Source organism: Lissotriton vulgaris, chromosome 9 (assembly GCF_964263255.1).
Source record: "Lissotriton vulgaris chromosome 9, aLisVul1.2, whole genome shotgun sequence".
NCBI classification, from domain to species: Eukaryota; Metazoa; Chordata; class Amphibia; order Caudata; family Salamandridae; genus Lissotriton; species Lissotriton vulgaris.
In genome coordinates, this window is record NC_141697.1 from 988,282,919 (window position 1) to 988,305,484 (window position 22,566).

The window sequence follows — 22,566 nt, forward strand, 5'->3', positions numbered from 1 at the left end:
TGCAATGCCAATTGCTTACTTCAATACCTTGCTCTATTCATTTAAAACCACTGTGTAGCTTTGTACATATGTGTGTACATTGGTCACACAGCCTTGTACCTGATTTGTTTCTAGGCCAACGCTTAGATCCTCCTCTTCCTCTTTGAAAGACCTCTTGGCAAATTTTGTGACCTCGACTAGACCCCGTTGGTTCAGCAGTTCCAGGATCTCCTCAGTGATAGAAAGGCTACTACACAGGGGCTCCTCAGACAGGCAGAAGGATGAGGCCTCAGGGTCCTCCAAGGGGTTGAAGTCCTCCACGTCGATCACTGTGTCCAATTCGATCACGCTGGAGGCCAACGTGCAGACACTCCCAGAGGAGTTCAAGGACTCTGAGGTTGGGAAGAGCTCCCCCTCGCTTCCTGCGTGCTGTCAATGGGAAACCAAAGCACGAGAAGCCGGTCAAACTTCTAAGTTGTTCTCTATAACAAGGGCTACAAAATACTCTTACATTTCAATGAAAGGGAGTGCTTCAAATCGGAACCTGTCGTTCTACACTCTGAATGTGATGAGCATGCTTATACAGCAGACAGTGACCCTAAAACATGAATTTCCAATGGAAATTAACTTTAGTTTTCTCAACTTTACTATCAGCAATTTCTTTGCTTTATTTCAGCTGATGGGTTCTGGTCATCTGTAACTTCGGTAGCTACATAAGGCTGGCAATGCATTGAGCTCTGGTTGCAAGCAGGCAGAATGGCTGCAGAGAAAGCCACTTAACAAGCAATTCCAAAATAAGATGTATTACAGTCCAGTCTTGCAAGTGGCCAGTCACCTATCAGATGAGTCTGACATGTGAATGACTGACTGGCTTTTGGATCCCCCTTAACTGCTTGGAAATCTCACAATTTGCTTGTAAGTGGCACTTCCCCGGGATGCAAGTTAAGAAGCAGACTAAGCAAAGAATACAGAAGTATCCGCATGCAATGAAATCACCAACTGAGTAATTTTTGGTTCTGGGGCAATTAATCAGCTTTATCTTCAGAGTTAAGTACATGTTCTTGGGCGACTGAACCCGTGTTAGAAGAATTGTAAACACTCTTAACCAGATTCAGAGTAAATTGCTGAGTTTCGAGGAATTCTCAAAGTATTACTACAGTACTTCAGAGAATATGCTACAGTTGCAGATTCCCTGGAGTACTAACCTACATACCCATTTCTACACACGGACCTCTAACCAGTGTCCATTTGTACAGGCAAAGATGTAACACTAAAATGCATTTGCACTTCAAAGTTTTGTTGTTACTTTCTCACGTAAAAGTTATTTGTCCACTTGTAGAAATGCATTCCCTCCACCGCCCTAATTTTGTGCGCTTTCCCTCCACATGCCCATCCTGGCCATGCATTTATGCTTACCCCTGGCAGGAGTGCCTTTGCAAGCATTTCAAGATGGGAAACAACATGCAATTGGTTGGTCAATCCTGACAACCTTTCTAGTTCCCAGATGGTTGCCCAGCTAAACTAGTGGGCTAATCCAGGACTGCCAAAAAACCTATGGTTGCCGCAAATTTGCTCTCACGGCTTTTCCGCAATACTTGTAGAGTTCCATGCGAGCAAATCCAATTTTTCAGAGCAAAATAATATCAATTCTCATCTGTGACTGAGGAAAGGACTAATGCCCTCAAAAACTTCACTTTTGCCTACAAAGTGTGAGATTAGGTGTACACACACATGAGCTTTTTGCATTCACAGTTCATGCGAAACAGAGAAACAGAAGGAAAATACATGTGACACAGCAAGCAATATATTTGAAACAGAACATATTTGGACAAGAGTCCATGAGAGAAAGGACAGATGATGTGCAGTGTTAACCTTACCTTTAACTTGCCAATAGCTGAAAAAGAAAAAGAAGGACAACATCTTAATATTCTGGCACTTGCAGATCTCAAAGAACATCCTTTCATCACAACTGTGCATGTCAGCATTGATGGATTGCTTGCTTCCATTTAGTGAATTTAAATAGACCTTTTGTTTGATTTATGTGGGAAATAACCTGACAAAATAATGTTGACAGAGTGCAGAGTACTTTATCATTTCCATTTGTCCCAGGGCCATTCTTGTCCGCCTTAAATTGCACCATTGATCCATCCAGTGAATTCAGCATAGATTTTAGAAGCGCTTTCCAGAATGTTGAGCAGGCACCATAGCTTTGTTCCCTTCTAAACTACTGCTAGCATTGCGAATTCAGTATTACGATGTACATTTTTCCATCAACAAATATCACTATGCAGAATATTACTATATCTTCATACAACTGCAGAGACTACACTAATTAATAATTACTAATAAAGATAGGGTTAGTGTATGGGGTTGGTAGTACATGTAAAGGTTTGGGTAAGAGGAAGTGTTAGGTTTAAGATTAGATTTACTGTTAGGGTTATGCTTCAGGGAAAAGTTAGGTTTACGGCTCGGATGGGGTAGGCTTAGATTTAGGAGGTAGGATCTGTGTTAGGGTTAGTGTTTGGGTTAAGTTAAGTACAGGTATCCTTAGACTTAGGGGAGGGTCACACTTATGATTAGGTAAGGGTTAGGATTAGGTTTATGGTTAGGTTTCAGTTTAGAACAATGGTTGGATTCAGGGTTGCTGGTAGGTTTAGAGTTAGGATTAGTATTCAGTATTGGGACAGACTTCGGTTAAAGTTTCTGATTTTTTGATAAAACTGAGTTTTATAGATAAAACCCCAGCAGAGTGAATATTTGCTTTTGAGTGGAAATTAGAAAACATAGTATGTTGCTTTACCTATACTGCTTTGGCGCCCTCAGTTGTTACAGTAGTATATACCTGCCCTTAACTCTAGGCACTTTTTAATGATGGATACTCCGCCTATGCCACATTTGCAGGCCATAATAATAATAATAAATAATAATAAAGAAATTTGTAAAGTGCATGGTTACGCCATCTCGGCGTGTCCCTGCGCTAAGTGAGAGGGAGGTGGCAATTCCCGCACCAGAGGGCCACATCGTGCTAAGCAGTGAACAAGTACGTTTTCAGCAACTTTCTAAATTTAGCTTCCGAGCTTTCTAGCCTTAGTTTTAGAGTGAGCTTATTCCAGTTCTGATAAGCCACCGGATTCTTCATTGTGAAGATCCTCAAGGTCCCTGACCCCTCAGGACCTACTTCCAATGCCTTGTTTGACGCGTAGGTGCAACATGATGCTCCCTACATGGCGCTGTGCTGGATTTATGGCAGCGTATTTAGTGATGCTTGTTTCTGCAGTGCATAGCGCTGGGAAGCATTGACAAGGTAGCCAAGCACTCTACAAAATACAGGAAAAAGGGAATGGTGGAAATCTACTTCACAGAATACAACGATGAAGTAGCTGGTGCAACTCTGATATAAGCCCAGCATGGGCACAGCAGTTTCTGGACGGATTTTAAACACATGCAGGCCGTCATGCCTGGTAGAGTGCAGGTACTAATCAATACTTCACATGCCTCACAATGACTTCCAAACATACACATGTGCATACTATCTGGCAGGCACAGCCCCAAATTGTACAAAAACATGAGGTGAAATAAAAAAAAAAAGCTTCAAGAAAGTACAGAGACTTTGCTATGTGGTCTACCTTCATTTAGCAGTTTCTTCTTATAGTACACTATTTGACATCATTGACAGTGTGAAATAAACAGTCAAGTGACCAAAGAGCTCCTGTATGTCCCAAATTTCTCACTACCCCAGATTTCTTTATCGTACAGTAGCATAGTTTGCTGTCACGAAAGATGATATTCCCAATAGCATTTATAATAATTTCTCTGCAGGCTTCTCTCCTAGGCCCAAGTATAGCAGGACAAGGCCCCAACAAGAGAGTATTAAAACAATTGTAAGTCCTGACAAATGTATAGGACTACGTAAGACTGGCTTACAATAATGGACTGTAGAATACCCCACACAATATACCTCATATCCTAAGTAGAAAATCCAGTTTTTTCTAGGGATTATTGCCATTTGACTAAATAACACAGCAGCAGGATGCCATTGTTACACACCTACCATTAATCTGTTACCTGCTGCAATCAAATCTTAATGAGGAGCAAACACATCTCCAGCCATGCACACTTTTGATATGGGGTGGGACTGCCCCGCTGGGAAGAACTATTTGAGTGCTGGAAAACAAGATGGGCATGGCGGCGTGGGACATAATGAAAAGTCACATGCAAGAGCAAATTCTATGAAAGGTAAAAGGAATGATTATAGAGAAAGAAAGAATAGTTGATAACAGGCATTAACAACTGAAGGAAGGAAATAAAAGCAAGTTTCTTAATAAGGACAGGAAAAACACCACCCCTGTGAATTTTTAAAGCACAAAAAATGGAACAGTGATAACCACTGATTTTTAAATGTTTTGAAAACATTAAAACCATGCTACAAGAATTCATGAAAAATATAAACTGAAAACAGGAATGCCTAAGTTATGGTTATGTTTAGGGTTAGTGGCACCCTAGGGCATCACATCAGGGCGAGTGTAAAAACTATGGGGCCTAGTCACAAAGGTCAAATTAAATATAATGTGTACTCTAACATTTTTTAGTAACTTTACTACTTTAGATTACTCATCATTTCTGAGTATAAGTTTACTCACAAGTGGAGCTTCACATGTCACCACACACTGTAAACAGCGGTGTAGTCAATAAAAATGTCTATTTATTTTAAATGTAGAATAATATACTAAAATGTTACAACATTGCTAACTTCATTTTAAATTAAAAACGTTAGCATTTTGAATATATATATATAATTTTAAATAAAATTATTGTTCTGAAGTTCCATATAAAACAAATCCTCGCTAGAGTAAAAAAATATATTTTTCGAATGTATTTAAAAATATTAAAAGTGTTGTATAGGATTATTTAACAGTAATTTAATTGTTTGGAATAAATATTAATGTATTAATGTAAAAAGTCGACAACCAAGATGAGCAGACACTTTTTGGAACTCAACCACACAACAAACGATATGCAAGTCATTGAACATATTAGTAACAGTAATAACATCAACCATCGCCTCTTCGAAAAAGAACAGCATTGGGTTTACAGACTTGGAACCCACATCCTCGGATTAAATGACAACATCCCATGGAACTCTGTGAGAAAATGATTGCCAGCAGCCCTCTGTAGTTTTTTGCGTCCCCATAACTGTGGGATACTCCAGTATTTCCCTCATCCAGATATTTTGACATTCTAACTGGTCGGTAATGTCAACAATCCCCGGGCCCCTAACAACGGGCTCTTGATTTGAGCACCTGACCAAGCCTCCATTTCACTATAAACAAAGAATCCTTTGATCTTTGAGTCTGCTGTCACCATGACGACAGTACACATGGATCCTGATTGGCCAGCATCAATCACGAGATCACGTGCCAACATTCGTCAGATGACGACATAACTCCACGATTGGCCTACACACGTAGTCCAACCACGCCCACCCGGAAGATGATCATCACACTAACTCCATTTAAACGCTCTCCTGGCCTCACCTGTTCATCTTCGGGGTCCAGTCGAGGGTAGATGCAGGTACACAGCGGGTGCCGAGCGTCGAGGGCGTGAGTAGAAGCAAAAACAGTCTCTTGATTACTCCACCGAGCTAAGTACCTACCAAATGTTATATGACTGACTGTATGGTTACTCCCTTTGTTTCGACTAATTGCAGGGTGTGCCAAATACGTTCCCACCCCCCTCCTGTGATCCATGGTGTGAATCTCGAACACCACAAAAGTGAGAAATTTTAACCTGTTAGCGCGATCGCGCCTGCATTTTTACTTTGATAGCGATCAAGGAAACATCCATCCTTTTTTAACTACCTTTCATAGCACGTATTAAACACAGCACTACCCACTTTTAGCATTCAAAGTTTGGGGTCCATGGTGGTGATAACTGTATTGTTATTTTACCACAATCTGTCTCATAAACCACACACTGGAGCACTCTGAATTGACATAAGCGACCAGCAACATGATTCTATGTATGTTCTGTCCTACATGTCTGTCTTTGTCTTTTTATCCGCAGGTGCAGAAACCGAAAAGCCGGAATCCTCCTAAATCAGGAGTAATTAGGAAGAAAATAGTTTCTCATAATTTTTTTGCACTTTTACACTTTTTTGTTATATTTTCACTTTCACGTCCCTAGGTAAGGGTGGGCCTTAGAGAGTCCATTCCACCAGGGTTTAGTACACGCTGAAGTCCTGATGAATGCCAGGTAAATTTATACCGTTTCATGGCTGAAACATGTCGACTGAGAACTAGGAAACTACCACTTAATTAAGTGTGGACGCATTTCCTACACATAATTTTAATTAACCGGTCCCTAGTGATCAACAGAATAAAATTATTTTCGATACACTACGGACTATTTTTAACCATCCATCATTCACTAGTTTTTCTTTACACAACACTGCCTGAACTCACCAACCCGCTCCGCAGTAACATCTGGCGTCGCAGCACACAAAAGAGACACTCTGTCTCTGTTGTGGGGCCCAATGATGAAGCATGTCATCACTAGGTGGTGAGTGAGGGCTTTCTTTAACGCCTCAAAGTGAAGCCGTTAACTTGCTCCTGACAGTGGTTTACTACTACCATTGGACACTCTTTTTTTGTTTATTGATTAGTACCGGGGAATAAGAGTGTCATACTACTCTCCCTGCCTCTCTTCTTGTTTGGACATAAATATTAATGCTACATTGATCTTTACATTTAAAAAGGTTAGCAAAGTTTTTATAAATAAAATAAGAATTGTCGTATATTTTTAGAAAATGGTTCTAACATTAAATACAATGTGTTTATATTTTAAAATGGCTTAGATAATTTCCTTTATTTTAACAATTTCCTACTGGGATTAATTTCAAGTATACATCTCCATGATTTTCTATGGGAGGGTGTTGTAGTACCAGTGGTTGGTCATGAGTGGAGCTGGACTTACTCCAGGTTTGAGCTGGAGTGCCATTATGACTGCTTTGGATCCATGTCTGGCTGTAGTGACTAAGGAAGGTAAGTTTCCAAATAGGATAGGGTTCACTCTTTTGTGGGAGGATGTATGTCCCCCTCTAAACCCCTGCTTAACCTTCACTCAGACGAAGATGTCTGCAGAGAAAAGATAGGAGCACTGGGGGAGGAAAACTACAGACGCAGGTTTAGGAGTAGCATTTAGTAGTACGTTAGTAGTACTACTGCAGAACTACTAAAAATACTACAAAATAATTTGCTAAAATGCTCCTATTTCGGGGGTTATAGTTCGGGATGATGTAGTATTGTCAATATAGGGTATATCTGGTCAGGGGTTTCTAGCTGGTAGTAGCTTCAATTTCGATGTACTTGTCAAACTCAATGTACTTGTATTTTATATGGTAGCAAATAACTATTTTTGCATCACAAGCTCTAGGCAAATCATATTATCCTAATAATCACGAACACTAAATGAAGTTTGTAAAAAGGCACTACGCCAGATGTTTCCCAGCTTGCAAAACTGTGCATGACAGAACACTTACAATCAACACCAAGGGAGTTATTTACTAAGATTTTGTATGTTGCGCTAAGCATTGCTAAATAGCACAAAGGGAGACAAAGCACTGCATCTAATTACCAACCAATATAAACATGCATTTGCAATGCAATAGGTCTCGCATTTATGAGTTTGAGCCATTGCTATTGTAAATGACAATACCTTTTATTTGTGTGCAGTGGCGTAACGAAACTTGAGGGGGCCCACCTGCATAGTACATGAAGGGGGCCCCCTCCTACGAAACTCAGGAGCTCTATCTACAGAATACTAGGCCCCCTGGAGCTTGGGACCCCCACCGCACCCCGGAGGCTTCGGGGGCCTTTGTTACACCCCTGTTTATGTGCTGTTGTTAAAACAGATAAATAAAAGGCATTGCCATTTACAATGTCAATAGCTTAAACGCTCACAAATGTGAGACCTATTGCATTGCAAATGTGTGCTATAAAAAATTTAAAAAGTGTTAGGAGAGAGCGTGTCCTGCCTCCAACAGCAGGCAGAACAAAACTATTTGCGAAAATAGAGCTCGGAGGCGGTAATTAAAGCCTACGGAGCAACAACACACGTAACAGGGGGTGTCACCATGGGAGGTAACAAAATGAGACATGGCGGTATTAAGGAGGGATGACTAAGCCTTTTGACCAATGAACAGCCAGTGTTTACAGTGGACAATGACACAAGCTAATGAAAAATGTGGGCAGAGAGTGGGTAGAACTTTAAGTCCCTACCTCAATACAGCAGGCCTTGCAGAGCAGTGCATGGGCTGCCCAGGCTCGACCCAAAAACCTACAGGAGAAGATCATAATTATGCAGCACTCTTCATCTATCTGTGTGTAATAAATAACCCACCAAAAGTTTAGAAGACCATTCTCAGTGACATCAGCACACACAATATGATATTTCAATTCTTACAATATTTCAATGGTGAGGAAGTCTTTGGTGGACAAGACAAGTTCTAGATGGAGTCTTACATTTCTCAGATTTGATAAAGGAGTATATTAACACCTACTGAGCTCAAGATTCAAAAACTTACGAGTCTCTCCATGAGAGCTCATGTAATTCCAATTGGCAAGTACAATGAATTACTGGCCAATAGCGAAACATGAGATCTGTGGATTTACAGCGGATCTGGAATCTCTGGGTAAAACTACTGGGAAGAATAGCATACTTCATTTGCACTTGTCAAAAGGTAGCCTCATTAAAACAAGATCGTTGGCATAATAACACACAACAAATGTAGATATATAGTCCAGTAATTCCAGGAGGCATAGAGGGCATCCTTTACGGCATGTTGGCATTGGGCAGCGCGCCAAAACACCTTTCTGTGCTGCTGTACGCCAAAGTGAAAGGGCAGGAGTGCACCTTATTTAAGCAATATGGTACATTTCTGTCTCTTCTGCCAGTGCTTACGCCGATCCGCAGCCTAGCGCCAACATAGGTCCCCCTGAACCATGACGCAAGGGTGCCTCCGTTGTTGGCAGGATTGCTTTTGTGCAGGAAGGGGCATCTTCCCGCACAAAAACAATTGAAAGACGTGTTTTCCTGTGTGTGTGCTACAGAATACACATGGGAAGAGGAAAAACCAAGGAGAAATAAACCTCTTTCTCCCCGTTATGCCTCACCTTAGGAGGCGTACGGATGTGTCTCTTTCCCAGGTTTACATCACTCCATAAACCTGGGACAGCATCAAATTCAATGGGGGTTGGTTTGGAAACCCCACTGCAACTCCCATGGAAGGCCTCCCGGGAGCAATGTAAGGTGATGCAGACATTTGGGCTGCGCAGCCTTACTCATGAATTATGAGACCACTCAAAGCCATGCAGGGTGGCTTTGCGTGGCTTCCCGAATCTTTATGGGAGCCCTGCATCATGCTTGTACCACTTTACGTAGCGCAAAAGTATCCCAGGGCTCACATTAATAAGCCCCTGAGCTTGAGCAAAGTAGAGTTAGTCAGCATGTGGCCATAACTCTTTAACTCAAAGTAGCCATCCAGTAAATTATGTCACAAGAGGTCTTAAAACCCTATCAGACATCGTCAAACAAAGGAACCCTCTGGAATGCCTGTTGTTGGCGATTATTAGAGATGCAAGATTGGGTATACAGAACTTTTTCTCTACAACGGATGGACTCTTTAAACCAAACGTGGTTCAAAATTAATAGGCAATTTTAGCTTGACAGGTTCAGATACAGTGAACGAAAAGGCATCTTCAATACTGCCTTTTAGGCACCTCTTTTGACTGTGTAATTTTCGGCAGGACACATTTCTCTCGTTTTCCCACTTGCACTCTACGGCAAAAGCAGTCATGTCTGCCCAGGCTCGTACAAACGTCGCCCTCTCAAAATGTAGTCCATACTAGACTCATACTGGTAGCTGCTTCCTGTATCGCCATTTATGTACAGATAACACTGCCTACTCAGTTACATGGCGCATGAAAACCATAAGTCATCTGGAACTGAACGAGTCAAATATCCAAAAGAGTTTTGTTTATTTGCACAACATCCTAATAAAGGTTTGGTCCAACTTACGGCTGGTACTTGCTAGAACTAATCTAATTATTTTAATTATTATTAAACACTTGTAAATCAAAGTGCTCAGGAATGCTTAAGTAGCTGTAAAAAACATCAAGTATGCCTCATGTATGAAAGGTGAAAAATGGCTCAGCCAGCCCTAAAACTTCAAAGGCTGCACCATGTACTGCTGTTTACCTGCATTCGAAGTTGAGTGCGAGTGTGAAAAAGCCACATAGAGTCAAAATGTTTACTTGACGGTCTGTCTTTGTTAGGTGAGATTGGGGGGCGATTTCTAATAGTTTTATTGGCCAGCCAATAGTGTTAATTACCCTTTTCGATATTATGCACCCTCACCCGCGAACTGAGCCAGTAATTGCAGGGTGGCAATACATGCCCTCTGGAGAGGATCCTAACCACAGGACAGGGTCTGAACAGTGGTCAAAAATGCTTATGTATTTGTTGCATAGTATGCCCTTATATTTCGCTGCTGGGTGTTTTTCATTTTACTCTTGGTTCTAGATTATCCAAAATGGCAACTATAGAGGTAGTGACATCACACACCCTTTAACCCCGATGACATCACAGGATTGACCTTAGTCCCATCCTGTGCCACTCAACAGCCTCCTGTTTGCTCTTGAAGTCTAATGTAAGAACAAGTACAGGTAAATATATAAAGTAAGAATGTTTCCTAGAGTCTATTTACTTATGGCTTCTACTCCTGCACTCATAACTTCTTTTACCATAATATGCAAAAGCAGCGCCAGGGGTACCAAAATGCAAGCCACTGGGTGGAAAACACCATGTCTGGCTACCCCTAATGGAAGTACATGATTATAAGGGTACAAAAGGATTTGAGACCAGGTGGCACATACCTACACATACTGCTGTCTTCACAGGACTATTTGAGATATATATATAATTAATCTATTTTTTATATGAAAGTTTGAAACTTGTTTAGCTGCCTTACCCTGGGTTTTCATGTGAGCCCTTAGTCACTTTGAAGAGGTGTTATACCACATTAGAGGAGTGGAAATATCGTCCAGATATATATTGTGGCCATAATAGGGACACCTGACACATCCTGATGGCATTATTAGTAAATCTACGTTTGCCATGACGATATTCTGGGAGTTGAGGTTATGGTCTCGATATAGGTGTAGGATGATATTTCAGGATTCAATATTGTGGCAGATATCCGTTAATGCCCACACACCATCCGCGAGATCGTTTCTTAACTTGGAATCTTGGCAAACACACTACCCACACTCAAGGAAACATTAAATGGCAATTTCAGCAGCACAGGGGAGGAAAATACATCGACTGCGAAATGTCTCTATTTCATTATGCCTAATGAATAAAAAAGTGCTAGGAAAAGTCAACTTGTAAAATGTATTGCTGAAGTTACTTTGCTGTACAGACATTGTGTTTGCTGAAATTTTACAGGTAAAATGGAATTGGGTAGTAGAGAAATACAGGCTGCCGGGGTGTACGTGAAAAGAAGAAAGTGTTGCACAGTTCATGTCTTCCAATGAAATGACAATTTTTTCATTTCACTTTGAAGATGTGTTATTGAATACGTAACAAGTGAGGAATTACTGTTTCATCAAATGCACATTTCTGGCATGTGCTTTTATTCTGTAAATGTATAATGAATGTGTCCCGAAGTTTTGATAAGCTGGATCAATCAAAAACACATTCAATGATGTTTTAGTGATTACTGAGCTCAGAGGTTTTTCCAGGAATGTCTTAAATCGGGGAAACAGCCTTTAGATCGCATGCTTTACATCGCATGCTAATATAACGCAGTCGTTATAAAAACTGCCATGTTACAACGTGAACCATTACATCGCAAGTCGTTGTAGGGGACGCTCTGGTGTTGGATTTACAATCGTACACCTTCCCTGCTGATGCACAAGCGCGACCCTACAGCAAGTCGTTGTAACAACTTGCAATGTCATGATTAGCGTTGTAACAAGTCAGTCGTTGCAACAACTGCGTTGTAATGGCATGCGATCTAAGGCATGCGTTGTAAAGGTATATATTCTCATAAATCATATGCCTGTTTACCTTCATATTTTTATTATGTTAAGCACTTGCTTTGGGCTTTCTTATTGTAGTTTTAGTGTCTTAAACCCAAACAAGACAGGTTCCATATTAGCTACAGTCTCCATTTTAAATGGGCTGTCCAGCTTGTTTACCTTTGGCCTAGATACTGCATGTCATTATGACCTAAAGACTACAAGGCCTAACTACATTTTCAGTAGACTGAGGCTCCATTTTCTATATTTCTGCAGAATCATCAACATGTCTGCCTTTGATGCAGATGTTGCATGTCCTTATCTTCCAAGCACCTGTGAAAGTGTCAAGTCACTCAGACAAAGACATCAACAAAACACCCAGAGCAATTTCAGTCTAACAGGAGCATTTTTCAAGGTCGAATAACAACCATAACCCAAACAATGCAATCTGTATTGACGAATGTTTACCTTAATAGTACATCATCTGATGATGAATATGATTATGCCAAGACATTCCTAAGGTGATGTTGGAAATTCCATCTTAGATAAGATATGGTATAAAAGGACAACTACCTGACCCCTTGTCAGGAGAGAAAAACTTTGCGCAAGTCACAGGCAAGATCCAGATGAACACAATACCAGATTTCATCTTGATTGAAGAAGTCTCCAGTAAGACTCTCCGAGGCTCTGTGAAGTATTCCCTTCTGACTTCACTAACTGGTGCCAGGATTGTGGGGTATCGCATGGCTGCAATCTTCTTGTCCTTGTGCTCGCAACAAATCATGTTGTCCAGGACCACCTCTGAACTCAGGCTTATTATTTATTCATCTGCTAGAACTAGCATAGCACTTAGAGATAGCACAATGAGGGTATTAAGGGCACTACATTATTATATGGTTTTTCCCTGTTTTCAATGTTACTGAATATCCTAGCTGCTTTTTAAATTCTGTGATGTTACCAATATTGTGTGCAGTAGATCCTGTCATTTTGAAATAACTAGGAGGCACTGGTTAGTTCCCCTATGTAAAAACATGCGAATTACACACTGCATGCAATCCTATCACATACTTGAAACTGATTTGTCATCTGTAGTGGTTTTCTGTGTGGCAAAATTTATTGCGGCCATTTGGCTTAAACGAAGGGGTGTGCTGAACAATGTATAATCTTGCCAAAGCACACGCACTTTATTAGGAAAATTTTCCAGTTGATGATGTAGATGTTATCGCCTGATTGAATTACCTACCACATAGATCTTGTACCATGAATTATTCCTTTTTTATCTAAATGTTTTTTAAGGATGAGAAATGTTGTTTTTATAACTGTATGTACATCTTTTAAGGCATGTATTGCCGAAATAAAGATTATTAAATTAATGAAATGAAATAACTATTTTAAAATAAAGACGTAGAAATGCATATTCAATTTCTAGTGCTCTTGGGAGTGTGTAAATCATTAATGAATGATCATTTGGATTACCACTGTTCCCTGGTAGTAACCCATAGGCATTGACACCACTTCAATTATGTATTGGCTGGGGTTCTGCAGAACTACAAACACCTGCCTTACACATTCAAGCATTGGTGCATTGAACTAAGTTCACTCGTGTCACCCATGGGTGTGAAAACAAACCTTGTAGAGCTGAGCCAAATACTGAGTTCATGCAACAAAAGTACAACTAAGAAATACAATAGCCTTAAGTGCTAAATGAAAAAAATGCAAAAATGAAGAGAAGAATAAGAACTAATAAAAAAACAATAAGGTAGTGTACATATTCAGAATTATAAAACGCACTGAAGCATTAATTAAAAATAGGTTATGATTGGAACTATGGAATTTGTTAGGGTTATAGATTGGTTATAACCTATAATTAGGGTTAAGAACAGGGAAAGCTAAGGGTAGGTGTGGGATCAAGGTTTACAGTCGCTTTAGGATCAGTGAGGCTTAGTGTGAGTGCAAGGGAAATGGTTAATGTTAGAGACAAGGTCAGGGCTGGTACCACATTTTCACATGTATGGCATTCTTGATTATGGCTCATTGTTATGGTTAATCTAAACCACAATAAAATATTGTTATGTTAAGTTATGTTAGTATGAATTTGTAGAGCGCACGTTCACCCCAGGGTTTCTTGGCGCTGTGTGCCGCTGGGGAACCCGTCCTGGCTTTCCCTATGAGATGGTCCCTATTGGGCATCCCCAAGGTGAAGCCAGGCATCCCCGGCAGTGAGGGGCCGTTGTGGAGATTAAGCAAGCTATTGCCCAGAGTTGCAGCGTGGGACCCATGGTTAGAGAGGCACCGACGCGAGATTTATCGAGCCCGTTGACATTGGTTCCGTACCCTGCCGCGTCGGGAATTGAACCCTGGTCCCGGGCCGACCTCTGCTTCTAGGTCAGCCGCCTCTAACCGGTGAGCCACACTTCTCCACTTGTGGCTCCTCTTGTGGCCAAGAGTTCTTGATTATGGGTTGGCCATCAAGTGGTCTTTAGTATGTTATTTTTAATTTTCACATAGATCGTTCTGCGGAACATGCTGCTCATGCGATGCTATGGGCTGGTGTCGAGCAAGCAGCTATCAATGCAACACTTGCAGAAAACGAATCATACCGAATAGGCTACTTCCTTTTTCCTATAAATCACAGGATACTGACATCGCAGTCTTTGGTGGGTTTCTCTTTTCCCTATATTTGCAGTTTTACTGAGGCTGCCTGGGCCCAACTCCATTGATGCTGTCTGCTGTGCACCTCTGGTCAAAATAAGGAAAGCACATCTTTCCAATAATTTCATGGTTGAAACCCATAATTTAAAACATTTGTACAAAAACCCAGACTTATGACCGTGAACATCTGGAATTCAAGATATTGCGCTCACTGAGAATCTATGGTAGATTCACTCTTCAAATCTGTTTGTCCTGTCACTGTTTAGAGCACGGGAATGTTGACTTCTCCGTCTATGATAACAGAGTGACAGATAATAAATAATGGCTAATATTGACACCACAGTTCCAATTTTGTACTGTTAGCTTTTCTGCTGTCTTCCATTTCAGAGCATCCTACTCTAAACTGCTTGAATGCTTTATTTCTCCTGCCTCAGATTAAACCAACCATCAAATTACATTTTCCTCATTTTAGGAGAGAACGTATTTAAGTTCTGCTATAAGTCTCAGAAGACGGCTTTAATGCTCTATTATCATTTTAAGCCTTGAACAATGATACATTATTGTTAAACATATTCATATTTTGGAAGTGACTAAAGCTGAAAATGTGTTTTCTGAAAGTGGAAAATGGGCCCTCTATTCTCATACTGAGGAGTGAAAAACATATGTAATTGCGCTGAAGAGGATTCCTCACAGCCCTGGACCCCAGTGCTACTGCATCTACTGACACACTGATAGCAATGCCTGTGTCTCCTGGTTGGGCCCACCTCAGAATGAAGTAGGTGTAGGATAAAGAGACAGAGAGAGAGAAAGAGGGAAAGAAAGAAAGAAATACGAAGAGGAGTAGAGGGTCTAGTAGCCCGGGGAGAGTGATAAGGACGAACGCAAGAGAGCTTATCAGAGTGATTGAGAGCAGTGCTCCAGGTGGCTGTCATGTTCGAGTAGGCTGCTGTGCAGATTCTGCCAGAGGTAATAAACAGCAGGCCTGGCACAGAATTGCATTAGCTTTGCTCAGGAGTATTTATCAGTGCTTCCTGTGAAACCGCATGCTCTGCCACAAGGACCCCCTATCCCTCACCCTGTCTGTACCACATTCTCTGCCTTCGCCCCTCGGTCACTTTTCTGGACTCTTAGGCTTCGTATAACTCTAATACAGACCCAAGCGCTAGTGGGCGGAAGCAGTATCTGCGTCTTTCTTTGCTCTAGCTCCTTTGAAGGGTACATGCAGGCGGGACTGGCCGCAGCGGGTACCGTGCGTTTTCTAGGTGAGCCGGCAGGGGTGGGGGCTGGTTTTGCAGAGGTGGGGGCCGTTTTCGTTACTTGGGGCCTGTTTTGCAGCAGTGCGGCAATATCAGCTCCTGTGACAAAAGCGCAGCAGAAGTGCTGCGTTTCCGACCAGCAAACGCACCCCAATGCCGATCTGACTTAATTGCCACAGGTGGTTTGCGTTACTGTACTGTGCTCTTTTTTCTTCTTGTGTCTATCCCTGGTGCCGGCAAACCCACTGCGGGTAGCTGTTGCGCATTATAAGTTTAAAAAAATAAATAAAATTAAAATAAATTACCAGCCCAGCTCTGATTGTAGATGTGAATAATACTCACTCCTATCTTTGCTTAGGCAAGTACTACCAGGTTATACATGATGGTAGTTAGTGTTGCTGAGGGCAATAACAAGCACAAACTGGGCCCAAATACATATTTTCTCCATGGACAACTAATAGGAGTTACAACAACCCTTTATAATCTTTGAAGAGTTATTTGTCTGACGTGAGAGTGGGACAGGTGGACAATTTATAAACAAGTTGACAACAGGCAACCAGGCCAGTCTGGTCTGCTCATTCACCTGTAGCGCATGGAAGACGTAACTAGTCTTGGCATTGGCTCTCCTCCCAAATCATACAGCTCTTTTCGAACAGTACCTTTTTAGAAATTCTGTTGTTTTGCTGTTCTCCACTTTTACTTAAACTTGTCACAAGTCCTTTTCAAACACCACCCCCTCCGAACATCCTTAAATGTGGTTGGACCAGAGACTCACCCATTGACCCTTCATCAGCTCGAGATTCCATCCCACTCACATGGCTCAAAGCAGCTTAAAGGTATTACAAGAGAGTGACAGGCAGTGCTTAATTTGTTCTAGGGGTTCCCAGTGCTTGGCACTGGCACTTAATTGCCAGTACCGGTTCTAGTGATAGTCCACCACATGGTGGCGCTGTCTATTTAATTTTGAGATGAGCACCACAACTCCGTATATTAAGTCAATATACATTGAAAATGAATAATATCAACGTCTCATGCCATTATTATTGCCTTGTCTGACCTGAAATAGTCTGAATTTTCTCACTCGTAGGAGTGTGATGGTTAGGTGTTATGTTGGTACTACCATTGGCAGGGCTGGCACAGTATAGGTGATGCAGGCTGCAGTGGTCTTTGGAGAAGGGCCAAGACACTTACTTTTTTTACAAATTAAGCACTGGTGACAGCTAGTAGCCCCCCCCCCCCATCCCCCCAACCCCTAGGGGAGGTCATTTTTTGTACAGTGTAGCACGAGTGAAAAAGCAACACTCTTCTCAAAGGTGTATGTTGCCCACTATTATTACTACTCATTTCAGACTGCACGTGCACTCACTAGCAAAAAGCCCCACAATGCATCTGAGGCCATCAGTTAATGTTGTGGTGCCTTGTTGGAAGCTGCATTACCACTACTTTTCCTTTGCATGCAGTGTGCAGCACAAGGCTAGTGCACTGCACAGGCAGTGATCTAACTTTGGCAGTAGATGCCCTCCTCTTTCCTGCTTCAGGAGCGCACTCAGTTCACAGTTTGCACTTCAGGACCTGAGCGAGATGAAGAATGCTTATTGTATTGGAAGCTGCATTATCATTACATTTCTCTTTACATGCACTTTGCATTGCAATGTAGACACACTGCAGTTGGCAATCTAGCAATCTCAACAGATGGGGCAAAATTTCCTGCTTCCGGGCCTCACCTACTTCATAGTTCTTCATCTCAGGACCTCAACGAGACGCAATGAGGTAGATTGATAGATGCTGCATTATCAATTAATTTCTGTTAATATGTTTTGCTGTATTATTCGGGAAGACTCTGCCATAAATCAATTTTGTGTTGTGCAAAATCTGCAAAGAGCTGCAAAGAAATGCTTTTAGATTTAGAAAATGTAATTGCCTTGTGTGTCTCTTTTTCATCCTCAGTAGAATGGAAAGACAAACAGAACAGATAGTGCACTTTTACCTTATTTGGAATGTTTTAGTAATGAGCATCAGGATCCATGGATACTATTTTATCAAATTCAGGATCATTAGTGAGACTGTAAAAATCGAGACTATTCCCCCAATGTACTCCTCAGTAGTGGAAAAGTGCCCGTTTTGGAATTGCCGGGGAAACCCAAGGATTTTTAGCTGATATATTTGTGATTTTGAACTTCACAATCAATGTTGCAGTCTTGGGGCGGGTGGGGGGGGGGTGAGGGGGTTGGAGGGAGTTAATTTGTTTTTTTCAAGGGAAACCTTGATTTTCGCAGGGAACAGGTGACTCCTTCTCCAGCATTGCTAAAATATCAATTTGTGCCAGGGACACAAAGTCAAGGAGGAACAGCTGGGGGAACAAGGGAAAAGAGGCACTGAGGTGCTGGGGTTAGAGCTGAAATGTAGCACAGGGGATTTGCCTGCGGTACAGAGGGGTATGTAATGCATAGGCGGTAGAGGGGTATCAAAAGCAGAACTGTTGTGCATGGCACACAGACTAGTGGCGCAAGCAATGTTCAGCCTAGTTAAAAGGACACAAACATGGCAGGAACTGTGGAGTATTGGCATGGGTGGCACTTTTGGTTCACATATGAATGTCATGAGGAAGCAGGTGGCAAGGCAATGCAAGGCAACAGAGAATGAAGGGAGGAGCAACAGAGGAAGAACAAGGGGCCAAGAGAAAGCATTCAACAGAAAAAGGCATAAGCATGGGTGGCAAGCATCATACGGTGTAACATGGACGACAAGGGTTGCCACTGGGAGGAAAGTGAGAGGCGACAGAGATATTTGGTCCAAGAGGCTAAAGGTAACCAAATTCCCCCAAGAACTCAAGTGAGCACATGGACACCTGAGGTCAAAGGACAGATGACAGCAAAGAGGGTGTATGAAGTAGGCAGCATCAGTGCATTCTTCCTTTACACACACAGAACATGTATGGCACTGGCAGGCTTCTCTTGAACATCTATCAGCTCTCAGGCAGGTTACCTTCAAAGTGGGAAAACAATATGAGAAGTGCACATGGAGAGCCAAAGGAAGCTTGGGTGAAAAAGTAGAGATAATATAATTATCAGTAGAAGAGGTATTACACCTGCACAGAGTACACTTCACTTCTAAGTCCTCACCCAGAGTAGTGTGTTCAGGTCTGTAGCACTTGTCTGGAATAGTGTGTCCCGTGAAGGCAGCAAGGTGCTTGCGTTTGACTTTTTTGGACACCTGATGAGTCGCGTACCTAGAGCGTGTTCAGGAGGACACCCTTACCCTCCTCCTCCTCCTCCATTAACGAGGGACAGAAGCTTTTCAGTGTTATCTCTGCAATGAGGCAACAAACCTATTATGTACACAGACTTAGAAAGCAAATTCTTGTTGGAGAAGCCTAAATCCTTTTTAAAGCAGTCTCTACGTTCTTCTACTCTGACCTATTTCACTGTCCTAGTGTGCTGTCATTGCACCCCCCCCCCTCCCCCGATAATGCTTGTCAGCTGCCCATCGTGTCCCCACCACCTCACCCCCTCGGAGAACTGCCACTTGCTCTAGGCCCTTTTCAGTAACTAAGAGGTGTCAAAGTGAAATTTGAGGAGACCCCTGCCCCCACCCAAAAGACCACCAAGTGCTTTTACATAATGTGCCTCCCCTATTTATGCTTCACTGGTTCTGTCCTTGGGCTATGAAAAATATTTCAGTGTATTTCTTGGAAGTGATTAATAAAGTCCGAGGGTGTCTACTGCACAGGATGTCTGGAATTTCCACTAAAGATGTCAGTTAATGGAGACAGGCCTCGTGAAACAAGAGGAACAGAACATGTGGGTTCTCTCAAAGAGGGGTAAAACCAGGATCCAGCTCCTTCTCACTGCCCCAGACATACCCCTGGGGACAGGGGTGCCTGACAATGGTCCATGAAGGCCAGACCATGTCAGAGGCTCAGGGTCGACATATTGGATATGTGTATGCCATTTATTCAAATCGAAATCATTCACACAATCACTGGTTATCATGAAAATCTGGCCTGAATCAGTTCTTGCAGACCATCGGCTGTTTCTTCATGAGGGCAAGGGGCATCGCCCCACCCCACTCGCTGCAGTGGTACTAAACATAAAAAATAAATCGGCAATGAAATGATTTTGTTAGCATTTTATATTTCACATTTAGCACGCAGCAGCCTCAAGCCAGGAGCAATGGGGGCGTGTCCTCCTCTGCTGCCGATTGCCAGCATAGAGGACTGGAGGAGCAAGATGGACCCTCCGAAGTACTCATGTCACTTTAGCCGGCTCTCTTGAGCTGGCCAAAGTGACAAGCGCACTTTGCAGCTCTCCAATCCTGGCGCTGCTCTCATGCTGGTGAGAATAGCTCCAAGATTGGTTAGTGGAATTTCCGGGTGGCTGGAGCCCGGTGAGCCGACAAAGGAGGAACCGAGGAGAACATTGGACGTGCAGCAGGTAAATGACCTTATTTTTTATTATTCGCCACTTGTCTTGCCTGCAAGCACGCATCCACCCACCTACCACTTAGTGCCTGCCGGCCCCAATGGTGCATATATGTGCCAGCCGACCCTAAGATCAAACTTTCCCAACCCGGCCAAGACCAGCTAGAATCATTACACTGCGGTCTGAGTGCTAGAGTAGAAAATAAATCAATAATGTACATTACAAAATTGATAGTGGCATTGTAAATTGTACCTGCAAGAGTGTAAATAAAGTCCTTACGCATCAGATGTAAGAGTTTGCACCACAAGTTATTATTATTTATTTTTACAATCAAAAAAGTAACCTTTTAGGCTTTTGTATAGTGCAAATATGTCACCAAGCTTCATTAACACACACAACACAAGTGCAGCATTAATAGCAACAGTGCAAGGATGATGGAGGTACCCAGGAAAGAGAAAGGAGCCTGTAACCAAAACCACAGAGAAGACATTGACTTGGGAGATTCCGTCTGTCAAGGTGGATGCCTGTGGAACGTTTTAGTAAGGAATACAAGGCAATTCAAGGCAATTACAGGTTTTATTCATAATTTAGTGCAGCATGCGTGAGCAGTGTTTTGAAAGGGAGGGCTGGGGAAACAACTGTCAACATTCACTGAAAGTAATATTGTGACATAAACACTGAGACATAATCAAGCTGAACATCAAAGCTCCACATCCCTCAGTATACTGTCAATTAGTGTCTGCCTACAGACAGCCAAAGCCTGGACCACTAAGTGGTCTGTTTTTCTTTTTAACGTTTATATTGCTGCCTTGTAAATGTACAAACCAAAAACGAAACCACTAAGTGTGGCTGTTTATCCTTTGCAATTTTATAACGCATCCTACTCAATTTATGCTCAAATTTGTGAAATGAATATTGCAAGCAATCAAGCTTTGGCATGCTGCTATGTTTAGACACGCCAAGAACCATTTTTTTGTGCTCTATTATTTGCATTTTAATAATTGGAACCCTGCATATGTAATAGAAGAAAACTTCAATCACCAGAATGCTAAGAAATAAAGGGCCAGGATTAACACGCTGCATCTGCTGGGGCAACATTTTTTTGTGGTTCAGACCCAGGAATTCGAGCTGTCGTGGCTCGGTTAAATTATCAGCAAGTTAATATACTCTCTTGAGATATATAGTTTTTCAACACCTCATCAACCACAAATTTTTAAAAGCAGTCCACCAAAACTTTTCATTGTTAAAAAATAAAGCTGTACTGTCTTAGTCAATGTATGTTAAGAAGTAGGTCTGGGAAGAGATAACGGAGTTCTGCTACACGGAATTCCACACAGTAACTAAAAATCTCGGTGGAGTGCATTTGGTCACGCAGTTCATGTTGATTTTCAGTGCCCAGTTTTTGTCCCGCCATGTAAAATTAACACGTACTGCACCATGCGCAGCGCAAGAGGGCGCTACTACTTTTCCGCCGCTCTATCAGATTTTGTACTCAAGCGGCAGCTTTCCCAACACGAACAGAAGGTTTCTCAACGCGAACGGTAGCAACCATCCAAGACCGCTCGCATTGAGAAATCCAGCCACCCATGTTGAGAAATCTCACGGGGAGGTGGATTTTCCTAGCTCGCGATCGACAACTTGACGTTGGTGAGCGAGGAAGTTTTTCTGAACTCTGCTGCCTAACCTAAGCCTGGCCTTCCTGGTGCTAATGCCTCTTGTTCTGCAAACCTCCAGGGCCTAACCCACAGCCAAGCACCGTGCCCAAACCACTGTGTCACCAAAACCACTGACCATGGGCTGCGGCCGGGTCTTGCATCGAAACCCAGCATGCTGCTATATCTCACTGCAACTAGCTTTCGACCGGTTGCAGCAAGATGGGCCTCAGTGTCTGGCCTTGAATCAAATGCACCTTTCTCCTCATATTTCTTGTCTAGCCAATAATGTTGGCTTGAAACAGGCCAACAGTGTTAAGTTTGTGCTCCAATACTATTTGAACACGTTGGCTTGAGAGGCTACAAAAATGACATCCCAAGTGGGTGCTGTATGAATATGAAATTGAGGGAGCATCTGGCTTTCTTGTACAAGCAGGTCCTCTACAGAAACGAAAACATTACTGAACTGGAGCAGTAGTTACGTTGCTTTAGAGCTGCCGATTTCACGTGCTTGACATTACTCTGACAT

The 22,566-nt window shown here is 42.2% G+C and overlaps 1 protein-coding gene across 2 annotated transcripts in view; it reads right to left on the reverse strand.

The window, feature by feature from the left end:
* The window catches only part of LOC147692685 (uncharacterized), a 430,724-nt gene that overhangs the window by 25,245 nt on the left and 382,913 nt on the right, over positions 1 to 22,566 (reverse strand). For both annotated transcript variants that reach the window (XM_086938862.1, XM_086938863.1), the window contains 2 exons: positions 1,857 to 1,873; positions 100 to 408 (listed from right to left, as the gene is read on the reverse strand). In XM_086938862.1, the coding sequence (XP_086794988.1) occupies positions 100 to 408; positions 1,857 to 1,873 (326 nt within the window). The remainder of the gene's footprint in view (positions 1 to 99; positions 409 to 1,856; positions 1,874 to 22,566) is intronic.